Source organism: Miscanthus floridulus, chromosome 10, assembly GCF_019320115.1.
Source record: "Miscanthus floridulus cultivar M001 chromosome 10, ASM1932011v1, whole genome shotgun sequence".
In the NCBI taxonomy this organism is placed as follows: Eukaryota; Viridiplantae; Streptophyta; class Magnoliopsida; order Poales; family Poaceae; genus Miscanthus; species Miscanthus floridulus.
In genome coordinates this window covers 124,655,882-124,669,398 of record NC_089589.1, presented here as the reverse complement: position 1 = coordinate 124,669,398, position 13,517 = coordinate 124,655,882, and the positions used below count along the sequence as shown (strand labels likewise).

General features: G+C 42.5%; 1 protein-coding gene across 10 annotated transcripts in view; it reads right to left on the bottom strand.

Moving 5' to 3' along the window:
• LOC136487131 (uncharacterized) overlaps positions 1-13,517 on the bottom strand; it is a 162,101-nt gene that overhangs the window by 57,376 nt on the left and 91,208 nt on the right. For 2 of the 10 annotated variants that reach the window (XR_010767142.1, XR_010767146.1), the window contains exons 6-8: positions 663-940; positions 485-539; positions 330-385 (exon numbers count right to left, since the gene is read on the bottom strand). Coding sequence is in view for 3 of the 10 variants with exons in the window: in XM_066484265.1 (XP_066340362.1) it covers positions 873-940; positions 1,072-1,114 (111 nt within the window). In the remaining 7 variants the exon portion in view is untranslated. The other 8 variants (XR_010767144.1, XR_010767145.1, XR_010767147.1 and 5 more) reach the window with 8 other exon arrangements.

The window sequence follows — 13,517 nt, the reverse complement described above, 5'->3', positions numbered from 1 at the left end:
GTATAATATTTGAGAACTATTCAAGTACTCCTGGTCAACAATGAGAGGGCTCTCTGTTCCTTGAACCTACAACCTGTAACATGACTGCGCTTGTCATGACTGCAATCCCAAATACAAGAAATACTATTATATAAGTCAATTTTCAGCAAAGATTCTAAAAAGAAATGTCATACATTTATTAGGAAGCTTTCAAACTAGTTAACTAGTTCAATGCATATATTTTTAAGAGCCCAACAAGTAGAGCATGAGAATCTAAATATCAAATTCTCTATAAACTTCACATAGTGAAACACAAGCAGTAATAATTCAGCAAAGCTCACATGGCATACTTGTTTAAGGGCAGCTGCAGTAGATGTAACATAGTATAGCACACAAGTAGATGCCTCTGCAGAAGAGATCGCCATGGTATAAATAGGGTTAGCACAAGTAGATGCCTCTGCATATGGTTTGTGATTGACTAGTAGAAATTAAATGACAGGCTTACTTGAACCATTCTAGTATACTAAGTTCCGAATACCATTAAATTTAAGGTCACACATCTGCAAGGCAAAAGCAAGTGGGTTTTAATTTAAGGTCAATCATCTCCCATGATAATACTTAACAAGGCATACATTGCATATATTCAACTAACAGTAATGCAAGTAGTGTAGAACAAGGCATACATTGCATATATTCAACTAAAAGTTCCAAAAATCTGTTCAGGTGTATGAACTCATACACCACCATCAATGAATCTGGGTTGCTGCTGCTGTGAATGAACATCATAGAGGCAAATATTACTCTGAACTGTGTAGATGAACATAACAGCTACATGAACTGCTGCAGGGACCAAACCAGGCAAACAAAGAAAAAATAACAGTAGTTCTCTGAACCTGAAAGTTGAACGAGCTGCTGCAGTTTAACTTTGAACACACGTCCTCATGGAGCTCCAAAAATAAACCTGCAGGTTGAAAGATAATTACGCTGCTGAAAGAGAAGCCCACCAGAAATAGCTACTAGAGAAAATCCAAACAAAAAGCACACGACTCAAGGTGTGCACTGGACAAACACGACGCCTACTGCGGCACCGACCTCCTGCGCCATCCCTGCCACTGTCGCTGAACTGGTACACCATGGATCTGGCCTCTCTACCATGGCGCCTAACGGATCTGGCGTCCCCATTGACCAGGCGAAGCCGTCAAGACCCAGGCCATTGCAGCTCAGATCCGAATAGAAATAGACAAACTCAAGTTAGGGATTGGGTATTTTCACACAGCACGAAGGGAGTGATGGACCTCTGGTGATGCTCGGCGTCTCGCTCAGTAGGAAGAGGAGGGGCGGCGCCGGCCCCAGTCATCACAACGCGGCTGGCCGGGCGGCGGCGGCAGCATGGGTCGGGCGGCGCGGTGGTTGGGGGCCAGCGGCGTACATGCACTGGTAGAGAACCGAGCTTTACTCCCGGTGGGGAACCCCCTCTAGTCCCGGTTCCCCACCCGGGAGCAAGCATCCGGGACTAAAGGGGGGGTCCTTTAGTCCCGGGTCAGGAACCGGGACTAAAGGAGGACCTTTAGTCCCGGTGGGTAACACCAACCGGGACTAAAGGTGCCTCCTGACATGCCACGATGGCCGGCACCTTTAGTCCCGGTTGGTAATACGAACCGGGACTAAAGGTTTTTTTCTTTTTTCTTTTCTTTTCATTTTTTTGTTTTCTTTTCAAAATAGGTTTTCGAAGTCGTATTGTACGCTGCTAATTATACATTTATATGCGCATATAGTATGTTTCGGTTCAAGCACAATGAACGTATTAAATCACACAATTCAAGCATAGAAATATATATATATATATATATATATATATATATATATATATATATATATGCATGCATCATATATATATTTACATGCATGCATGCATATGTGTATTTTACATTATATTATTTCATGTGCATATATTACAAAAGATTGCATTATAGTTGTTGTGACATAACAAGTTTCTTCTCATCCTCTAGCTTGGCTTCAATGGCAGTGTTGGGTCGAAGTAGAACTCGCCCTTGGAATCGATGACCTGCTCATTAAAAAATCCGGCTATAGACTCTTGAATTGCTTTGATTTGGTCTTGCCGTATGACCTTTTCCTCCAACCATCGAGTCTACAGGTTTGAATTAAAGGAAAATAAATTAATATATGTGCATATATATATATATAAAGACATAGTAACACAATCAATAATAATAATTAAATGAATATATAGTGTATTTTTAACGTACTTTGAGTCTCTCTGTAGGAGTTCTTTGGGAGAGCACCTTGATAAACTTGCAAACATAGTAACCACAGTAGTTGTTCCCCTGTTCCTGCCTCAGACACCACTTTACGAGAAAAAGATTTGTCATCCAATCTGGTGATCCGGTGAAAGCTATATGTTTAATTAATAAAGATGATGCGATTCAGGGGACTTACTTTCAATGGGATTACATTCAGTGGCGCTTTGCATTTTTCCATGTGTCACTTCTCAATAAAGGTTTTCCAAACACTGCCCAATAAAAAATTTGCCACGTCATCAGATATAGTTAATCATCATGTTTGTGTGTATATATAGTTGCTAGAGATCCCGAAATTACCTCTGGATAATATCTATCATATCTTGGTAGTCTTGTTGTGGTTTTCTCATCGAGTCATAGATTATCAAGTGACTTTTCACCAGATCGATATCCATCAATATCCAGTGATTGCTGCATGTGTTTATAGGATATAACGCATAACACTCATTAATTAACTAGAATCAACATATGAGCCATTAAGGCTATGATCGACATGATTAACACTCACTTGAAGTTATAGGGAAAGAGTATATCCTTCTTGTGGCGTTGGTTCACTAAGAAGTTCATGATGTTACTCTCTGACTCAGACTTCCAATTAGTCATTGGAGTAATTGGGTCTTTGAATACTATATGGGGATCAACAAAACCAATTTCATTGCAGCCTTCCTTTCTGAGCTCTGTCATTGTAAATCTACATATATATAGTACTTGTTAGGATAATTTATATGCATATACACACATATGATGAGTTTAATAATAGATCGAAAGAATTATTACTTACAGGCAATAGCAGCTAATGATAACTTTGTCCAGAGAGGTAAGGTGGCATAGTTGATGAAATTCTGCAAAGTCAACATACATAACATCATCGCCACGGAACCAATGTTCGTCTCTAATTCTGACACCAACGCAGAAGTCTCCACTGGTAGACGCCTGCATGTACCACTTGTTTAGCAGGTACATTTGCGTCCCCAGATCAGATAAGGCTTGAGGGTTGTATAGACTCTGGCCTAGTACAAATTTTTTCTTCCAAATATCAACCTCCGCCGCACTCTCAATGTTTCCATCACCAAACATCTGGTAAAGGTCGAGACCAGTCTCATCAAGAAATTCACCAAGGTGATCCAAATCGACATCCGGAGGTATGTTTGCCTGATGCATTAATCCTAAATTCGAACCATATTCATTACCAACAACTAGCGGGGGGATTGATTGGTGCGCTTGTTGTCCGAGTTGGGCAACTCCTTTCCCTGCCCGCTTCTTTTTCTGTGCCGCCTCAATTGACTTGGTGAGAGTGCGGTCATAGTCTGATAACGTTGATTTGGACGGCTTACGAGATTCCCGCTGTTGATGCTGGTAAGAAGTCACCTTTTTTCTTAAAATATCCGGAGCTACGAAGAAGTACGGTTTCTCTGGGTTTCTCCTTGCTTCTTGATTCATTTTAAGTTTGTCATAGAATCTAGACATGTCTTTTTTATATGCATCAGTTCCTTCTTCCTTCTCTTCAGATATTATTTTGGGAATAGCCCTTGGTTTCACGGTGGCTTTCTTTGCAGGCGGGGACTGATTCTTCGTTTGAGGGGCTGGCCTCTTGCTAGGCTTCTTGGTAGGCGGGGGCGGGGGAGGCGTTGGAGACCTCCTTGGAGGTGTTGGCAGCGGCGTTGGAGACCTCCTTGGAGGTGTTGGCAGCGGCGTTGGAGACCTCCTTGGAGGTGGCGGCTGTGGCGTTGGAGACCTCCTTGGAGAGGGTGTGGATGCAGCCTCGTCTTCCAACACAATGTCATCGTACAGAGCACTATGATGATCTGGCGATTGAACAATTGGATTTAGGTTGGGGGAGGATCTGCTACAAAAAAAGGAATGACATATTATTATGAGCAGATTGTTAATTATTTAAGCCAATACAAATTAATGATGTAGTGTTTTCATCCGCACGTACCTATGGTGAGGTAGTTCAGAAGGAGGTGGAGCCGACATCCCTGGAATGATGATGTAGCGCTTGCGCCATAGAATGAATGTCTTCTCCGCTTCTCCTAGAGTCTTCTCGCCATCACCTCCAGGAATGTCAAGAGGCAAATCACTAAAACCTTTTTCAGCTTTATCTACCGAGATGGTGGCATATCCTTCTTGGATTATATTCCCATGAATCCTTGGTGTCTTGGTTCGGTCGATAGGATTAACAAGACCGATAGCCACCTTGATTGTGGAATTCTCCTTCGGAATGTGTAGCTCACACGTTGTACAAGGTTCAGTGACGTCATCCACAGGGAAGCGCAGTCCTGTGTCCCCTTGATTTGGTATCTCCGTGGAAGCGCAGCTGCTTTTCAACTGAACAGATTGGCTAATGTTGATTCCTGGCTCTGATGCCTGCTTGCTTGCACTCACTGCTATTTGCACTTGCCTTTTGATTTCCTCCTGCATTCTCGCTTCAAGGTTTTTTTCCTGCTCCTGTGCTTCACGCACCGCTTCCTCCAACCTCTGGAGCCGCTGTGCCTCTTCTTCCTTCTTTCTCTGGCGACTTCTGTAGGAAGGTCTGTCCTGAGGGAATCCATGCTCCCACGAGACACTTCCTTTGCCTCTAGTTCGGCCACCATGTTCAATAGTCCCGATGGCGTATGTCAGCTCATCCTTCTCTCTGTTGGGCCTGAACGCACCACTAGCAGCAGCTCTCCGAGCATAAAACAATCTTTCTGCTGCTTCTTGCAGTCTTGCGCCATAAACGCACTTCCCTGTCTCCTGGTCTAGTGTTCCCCCATGAGCGAAAAACCAATTCTTTGCACGTTCTCCCCACTCGAGTGATTCTGGTCTGATACCCTTGGCAAGAAGGTCTGCTTCCATTTTGTTCCACTTCTTAATGGCAGTCGGGTAGCCACCTGATCCCAAGGTATGGTGGTATGTCTTCTGTTGGGCATTACGTTGGTTCTTTATCACCCGACTCACACCCTCTTCTGAAGTCTTGTACTGTACAAACTCATCCCAATAGGGCCTCTGCTTTGAGATCGGGCCTGGGACAGTAAAATCTGGTGCTATGTTCTTCTTGACATACGTCGTGTATAGGTGTTTCTTCCAAGTCTGAAACTGGGTGGCCATCTTCTTCATTGCCCAATCCCTAACTCGCTCCTTCAATTCATCACCATCTATTATATCATCATAATCATCTGTTTGGAGCGTGAAATGTACCAAGACATCATTCCAAATTAACGCCTTGTCATGATCGGAGACAAAACTGATATGAGGAGCATTGGTCTTCTTCTTCCATTCACGGGTACTAATCGGGAGCCGGTCCCGTACAAGGTAACCACAGTGGTGCACAAATTTCATTTTATTCGGCCCCCCCGGTTCTCCTGTATCCACATTGAACTCCGAGATGATGAAGCGACCCTCCAATGGCTTTTTGGGACCTCGAACATTTTTACTCTTCGTTGTAGTTGTTGATGTCGATCCAGAGGGCTACAAAACATAAACATTATTTTTAATGTCATGAGCACACATAAGACATATGATAATATATATATATAGCTAATAATAAAAAATATATACTTGGCCAATATGTTGTTGCTCATTTTGTTCAAGAGCTAAGTACTGACTCCCGTCATCTACATCCTCTTGCACGTTATTTTTAGCACCATCATCGCCGGCAACTTGAGTGTCAGTGTTGATCAAATTCATCATCAACTCCTCCTCATCCATATTTCTCGGGTCGGCCATCTAGCTTCAAAAAACAAAACCAATATATAGTACGTCAAATCTTTGCTTATTACATGCGTAAAATCTACAAACAATATGCATTATTAAATCTTGCCCCTCGATCACGGACGCAATTCGCCACACTAGGACGAACTACGTCGGTACTAGGGCGAATTAGGGCACGAGAAAGGGCGGTGTGACAAGAGTGGTGGTGCTCCACTCTGCCGTATATATGTCTGTACACATGGGTGAACGAGGGCGGCGGTGCTCCGCCGTATACATAGAAACGCATGGACGAAATGCATATGAATACAAATGACGTATATATACGTGTCGGCGCGGTGGCCGGTGTGCTGACGACGATGACGTGAGGCGGGCCGGCGTGCTGACGACGACGACGACGTGAGGCGGGCCGGGGCGGTGTCGGTGCGTGATGTTGTGATCCTATGTACCATGTGATCAACCATGTAGTCATTCATCATATGAGAAAATTCTATGTTAATAATATAAGTATAAGCCATTATGAAATGTAAGTATATGTGTCTTATTGCTCATATAACCATTACTATTTCCGAAATGATAAGAATTTATTTTCTTCTTCTACAGGCGATCTCTGATGCTATGATATAAAGTTTGAAGATAGTCTTCCCGGAAAAAAATATGTAATGCTCATATTACTTTAGCAACATTAATATATTATATCTGTATATTCAAAGTTCACAAATGAAGAAACATGTGATATTTTTGATAAACTAAAAAACGCTTAGTTTATAAACTGGGTATCAAAATTGAGTTCCTATTTGACCATTATATATCCTACAACAAATCCTTCAAAAAAAAGACCCTACATGAATATATTTGGATAAAATTTCGTTAACAAACATTGATCTATGAAGATAGAAAAAATTCTTCTATTGAAACTGCATCTTGAAATAATGGCATATCATATAGTGATGAATATATGGCGGTTGATGGGCTGGATCATTAGCGGATGGTTCGTAGCGTTGTTTCCAAATAATATATAGCGTGTTTATTATACAAGCCATGGATTTACATCGATCTAATTAATTTCTAAAGTAATTTCATTGGTGATCCTTAATTATACTTGTCATTTAGAGTTCCAAATATTCAAAACTTGCCTTAAGATATGTTTTTATTTAAAATCATTTAGAGTTCCAAATATTCATTTTTAGTTTCTATAGATTTTGTGATTCAAAATTTGGAATTTTCAATCGACCTCGACCGTTGACACATGGCTTACACCAAAGTTGTAGTTTTCGACGTGATCTATAACTCGGCAGTGGAGGGCTCGGACGAATGTACAAAGAGATCGACGAATATATCACCTCGAAGCTCGGCAGTGTACGTACTGGAGGGCCTCGGGCCGGCGCGGTGGGGCAACGCGCGGTGGAGGGCCTCGGGCGCGGAGGAGGGCGCGGTGGAGGGCCACGGGCAAGCGCGGAGGAGGGGCACGGGCGCGCGCGGTGGAGGCCGCACGAGGAAGAAGATGGCGGCGCCGGTGTCACGGAAGGCGAACGGACGCGGCGCGAGGTCGAAGAAGAGGGCGGCGGTGTTCGACGAGGAAGAAGACGAGCAGATCGATCTGCCAGGCGCTGGAGGTTATATAGCAGAGGAGAATTACTCCCGGTGCCAGCCACCAACCGGGAGTAAAAACCCTTTACTCCCGGTGCGTATTACCAACCGGGAGTAAAGGTGCCTTTACTCCCGGTGCGTGTTACCAACCGGGAGTAAAGGTATACCTTTACTCCCGGTTGGTAACACGCACCGGGAGTAAAGGCTTTTTTTTGGCGGGCCACGAAACTGCAGCCCACCTTTACTCCCGGGTGGGCTTCCCACCCGGGAGTAAAGGTGGCCTGCAGTTTCGTTTCCCGCCGGTTTTAAGCAATAGTCTTGTTAAATACAATAGAAATGCAATAGTTTTTATTAAATACATAGTAAATTAAATAAAAGGCATAAAATTATTTTGTTAAAAATATGAATTTTATTTTTGTTTATTGCACATAGGAAAAATCGATAACCTAACTTTTTTTTTTTTTGTTAGAATTATAAAACATAATGTAACTAATATTTATTATTTCGTTAATGCAAAAATGTAGTGTTTAATTAAAATTATTAAAATTATTGGTTTTGGACAGGAAATTTGTTTTCACATCATTTTAACGTTAATATTTTAATTTTTCATCACTCAGTATCCTAATTTACCTTTTTGAGAGAGAAATCCCACCAAATCAAACATTGATTTAATTTGAAATATGACATAATAAACATCTGAATTCACAATTATTACATAATATCTCAAACACACACTATATTAAATCACTATATCATCAAGTGGGCACAGCAGTGAACTTCTTCTTTACGTATGTCCCTTGGTTATGATCGCTTCGTAACCATGGAGTGTCCTCATCATTTACCAAGATGCTAGGGTCTTTGTTCACTTTGAAGGGCGGAATTCGGTCATCCTTTTCATATTCTTCTGACATGTCCGACTTGTCCTCAATTCCCACGATGACTCTTTTCCCTGAAAGAACTATGTGGCGCTTTGGCTCTTTGGTTGAGTCATTATCGTTTTTCCCTCTTTTTGGTTTGGTAGACATATCATTGACATAGAACACCTGATTCACATCCTTGGCAAGGACGAATGGTTCGTCTTTGTACCCAATATTACTAAGGTCTACTGTTGTCATTCCATACTCGTTGTCTACTGTTACTCCGCCTCCGGTCACCTTGACCCATTGGCACTTGAACAATGGGATCTTCAAAGTAGGTGCATATTCTAGTTCCCATATTTCATCTATGCGTCCATAATATGTCTGCTTATTCCCATTCGGGTCTGTGGCATCTATGCGGACACCACTGTTTTGGTTGGTACTCCTTTTATCTTGGGCTACTGTGTAGAATATGTTCCCATTTATCTCGTACCCTTTGTATGTGACGATATGCCATGATGGTTGCATAGCCAATAAATACAGTTGCTCATGGATGCTCTCATCACCTTGACATTTTTTTCGCAACCAACCGCCGAAAGTTTCCATGTGCTTATGCGTAATCCAAGCTTCAGTCTTCCCTGGAAACTTGGATCGTAAGAGATCCTTGTGTGTCTCAATATACGGATCTACCAAAGAGGAGTTCTGTAGAACTGTGTAGTGCGCTTTATTGAAATAATCATCATCCGTACCAATATATGTTTTCCTCCCTAGTGTCCCCTTTCCGCTTAGTCTCCCCTCATGTCTCGATTCAGGAACACCAATCGAGTCATGGTCGGGAATAAAGTCAACACAGAACTCAATGACCTCTTCTGTTCCATAGCCCTTGGCGATGCTTCCTTCTGGGCGAGCACGGTTGTGAACATATTTCTTTAGGACTCCCATGAATCTCTCTAAGGGGAACATGTTGTGTAGGAACACAGGACCGAGAGTGAAAATCTCCTTGACTAGGTGAACTACGAGGTGTGTCATAATATCAAAGAAGGAAGGAGGGAACACTAACTCAAAGCTGACGAGACATTGAACCACATCATTCTGTAGTTTAGCTAGATCAGTTGGATCAATTGCCTTCTGAGAAATTGCATTGAGGAATGCACATAGCTTTACGGTGGCTAGACGTACATTTGGAGGTAGAATTCCTCTTAATGCAACTGGAAGTAATTGCGTCATGAGAACGTGACAGTCATGGGACTTTAAGTTACAGAATTTCTTCTCTGTCACATTTATAATACCCTTTATATTCGAGGAGAATCCAGATGGTACCTTGATGTTGTTTAAGCATTCAAACATGATTTCCTTCTCCTCTTTGCTTAGAGTGTAGCTAGCAGGACGTAAGTAATGGCGTCCATCATCTGTCTTCTCTGGATGCAGGTTGTCTCTTTCTCTCAAACAACGCAGGTCCTGTCGTGCTTCAAATGTGTCCTTAGGCTTTCCATACACACCCATAAAGCCTAGCAGGTTCACACAAAGATTCTTCGTCAGGTGCATCACGTCGATCGAGCTACGGACCTCCAGGACTTGCCAATAGGGTAGGTCCCAAAATATGGACTTTTTCTTCCACATGGGTGCGTGACCGTTAGCGTCTTTCGGAATAGGTTGGCTTCCATGTCCTTTTCCAAAGACGACTTTCACATCATTGACCATATCGAGTATATCCTCACCGGTTCGGTTGCGAGGCTTGGTCAGGTGGTCTGCTTTCCCTTTAAAATGCTTACCTTTCTTTCTTACGGGGTGATTTGCAGGAAGAAATCGACGATGGCCAAGGTACACGACCTTTCGACATTTTTTCAAGAATACACCTCTAATATCACCGAAGCAGTGTGTGCATGCATTATATCCCTTGTTTGACTGTCCTGAAAGATTACTTAGAGCAGGCCAATCATTGATTGTTACGAACAACAATGCTCGCAGATCAAAGTGTTCCTGTTTGTACTCATCCCACACACGTACACCTTCTTTATTCCACAAAATGAGAAGTTCATCAATAAGTGGTCTCAGGTACACATCGATGTCATTGCCAGGTTGCTTCGGGCCTTGGATGAGCACAGGCATCATAATGAACTTCCGCTTCATGCATAACCAAGGAGGAATGTTGTAGATACTTAGAGTAACAGGCCAAGTGCTATGACTACTGTTCTGCTCTCCAAAAGGATTGATACCATCTGTACTTAAAGCAAACCTTAAGTTTCTTGCGTCATTTGCAAACTCCGGGAATTCTCTATCGATTGCTCTCCACTGGGACCCATCAGCAGGGTGTCTCAACATATTGTCTACCTTACGGTCTTCTTTGTGCCATCGTAACAATTTTGCATGTTCTTTGTTTCTGAACAGACGTTTCAAGCGTGGTATTATAGGAGCATACCACATAACCTTGGCAGGGATTTTCTTACGTGGACGTTCGCCCTCAACATCACCAGGGTCATCTCGCCTGATCTTATACCGCGACGCATGGCATACCGAGCATGCATCCAATTTCTCGTACTCTTTGCCACGGTATAGGATGCAGTCATTAGGACATGCATGTATCTTCTCTATTTCTAGCCCCATAGGACAGACAACTTGTTTTGCTTCGTAGGTAGTGGCGGGCAATTTATTGTACTTCGGAAGCATCTTCTTTTGGATTTTTAGTAACTCTCCAAATCCCTTGTCAGATACACCATTCTTTGCCTTCCATTGCAGCAATTCTAGTGTGGTTCCCAACTTTTTCTGCCCTGCATCACAAGTTGGGTACAACAATTTCTTGTGATCTTCTAGCATCCGCTCGAACTTGATCTTCTCCTTTTCACTTTCACATTCTCTTTGTGCATCACGAATGACCTGACAAAGATCATCAGCCGGCTCATCTTCTGCGGCTACCTCTTCTTCAGCTTCTCCCATTGCAGTATCATTGAAGCACGCACCATCAGGAATAATATCATTGTCGTCCCATTGTTCTTCTTCATCTTCTTCCATTACAACACCGGTTTCTCCGTGCTTTGTCCAACAAATATAGTTTGGCATGAAACCCGACTTGAACAAGTGTGAATGAAGAGTCCTTGAGCAAGGATATTCCACCGTATTCTTACATATGGCACATGGGCAGCACATGAAACCGTCGCATTTGTTTGTCTCGGCCGCACGTAATAAAGAATGCACGCCGTCAATGAACTCTTGTGAGCGGCGATCAGCATTATACATCCAATGACGGCTCATCTGCATTACATGACATAAATATCATATTAAAACCTAGATCATAATTAATTATTTATACAACATGCGTGCCACCACAAAAGATACAAATTTATGAAAGCATCGCTACAATGTAGACAATCCCAACTACCACTAAAAGAACTAAAGCTAAAATACATTTCAGGAGCACAAGGATTTCGCGACCAATCTCAACTAAAACAGACAGATCCCCCGATTGTGCAACATCTTTGGGCTTCTTCGGCTGGATCACTGCCTCATTAGCCGCCGTATCTGCCTGTTGTGCAAGATATTTTTGCACGAGTTCAACATACTCTTCCTCCCAGTAGAAGCCTGAACATCGTCCACTGCCATCCCACTGAAATTAAAACAAAAAACTAGAACTTTAATCACAACCATCATGAAAATAGGTATAAACTAACCATAATCATTAAATACGATAAAATAACTCACATTGCGATCCGGACACTTGTAGAAGATACGATCCTTGTTGGGACCCTCCTTCTTCACTCGGTACTCCATCACAATCTTCATCTCATCACGACACTTGCCGCATGGAATGAGAGGAAGGCCCGGCCTAAGTCGCTTTGGAAACCCATGAGAGGCCGAGGACCCGGAAGCAGTTGCCATCTACTCTCTATACTCATTTTTTAATACACTATAAATTTCTTCTTTTATAAACAAATAAAATTAACAAACTATAAAATTATCTAGATCTCTAAACAATGATATTTTTAATGGTCATTGTGTTCTCGTCTTTTACTGCGGCAGGTAAGTAATTCATATGATATTTCCGCAAATTAACAGAAGAATGGGAATGTACACACATAACAGACTACTACGACGATATCGGGACGTGTGAATAAATAACCATCCGTACTAGTTGACCTTGCTTACGTGATCATCTCGGCGAGCATTTCTCCACCGGACAGCACCGTACTTGGTCAAGGAAGAGCTCCGATTCTATGAGGAAGGGAACACGGTCTCCCACGACCGTTGTCGCTCTCCCTCGTAGAATCAAAGCTCCTCCTTGATGTCCGTTACCGCTCGACAGAGAACATGCTTGCCGAGCTGAACACGGTCCGCAAGTTCAACTAGTACGGATTTTCTATAATTTTCTAACTATTTTCTAAGTTTTTATTTATATATACTACGTTTAGGTACGGTGATTGACAGACTACTGCGACGATATCGGGACATGTGAATAAATAACCATCCGTACTAGTTGACCTTGCTTACGTGATCAGCTCGGCGAGGATTTCTCCACCGGACGGCACCGTACTTGGTCAAGGAAGAGCTCCGATTCTACGAGGAAGGGAACACGGTCTTCCACGACCGTTATCGCTCTCCCTCGTAGAATCAAAGCTCCTCCTTGACGTCCGTTACCGCTCGGCAGAGAACATCCTCGCCGACCTGAACACGGTCCGCAAGTTCAACTAGTAAGGATTTGCTATAATTTTCTAACTATTTTCTAACTTTATATTTATATATACTTTAACCTTCTTTCATGTAAATATGCGAGCTTAAAGTGATTTTGAGCTCAAATTGCTTACAAATGAAAAAAAACCACAATAAAGAACCATAAATATATATAGTGAATAAAATGGCATAAGAAAATGGTAAAAAATGAGAGTATGAGATTGGTAACCTTTACAACTGAAGAATCGACAGAGGAATCGAAGAATGGATGGAGGAACAATGGAGGGAGGGAGGAAGCAAGAACACTACTGCAGTGAGCTTCAAAATGTGCTGAGCTCGGGCTCGGGGAGGAAGAAGGAGACGGCCGATTTATAAAGGGAGAACATTTAGTCCCGGTTGATAGATCCAATTGGGACTAAAG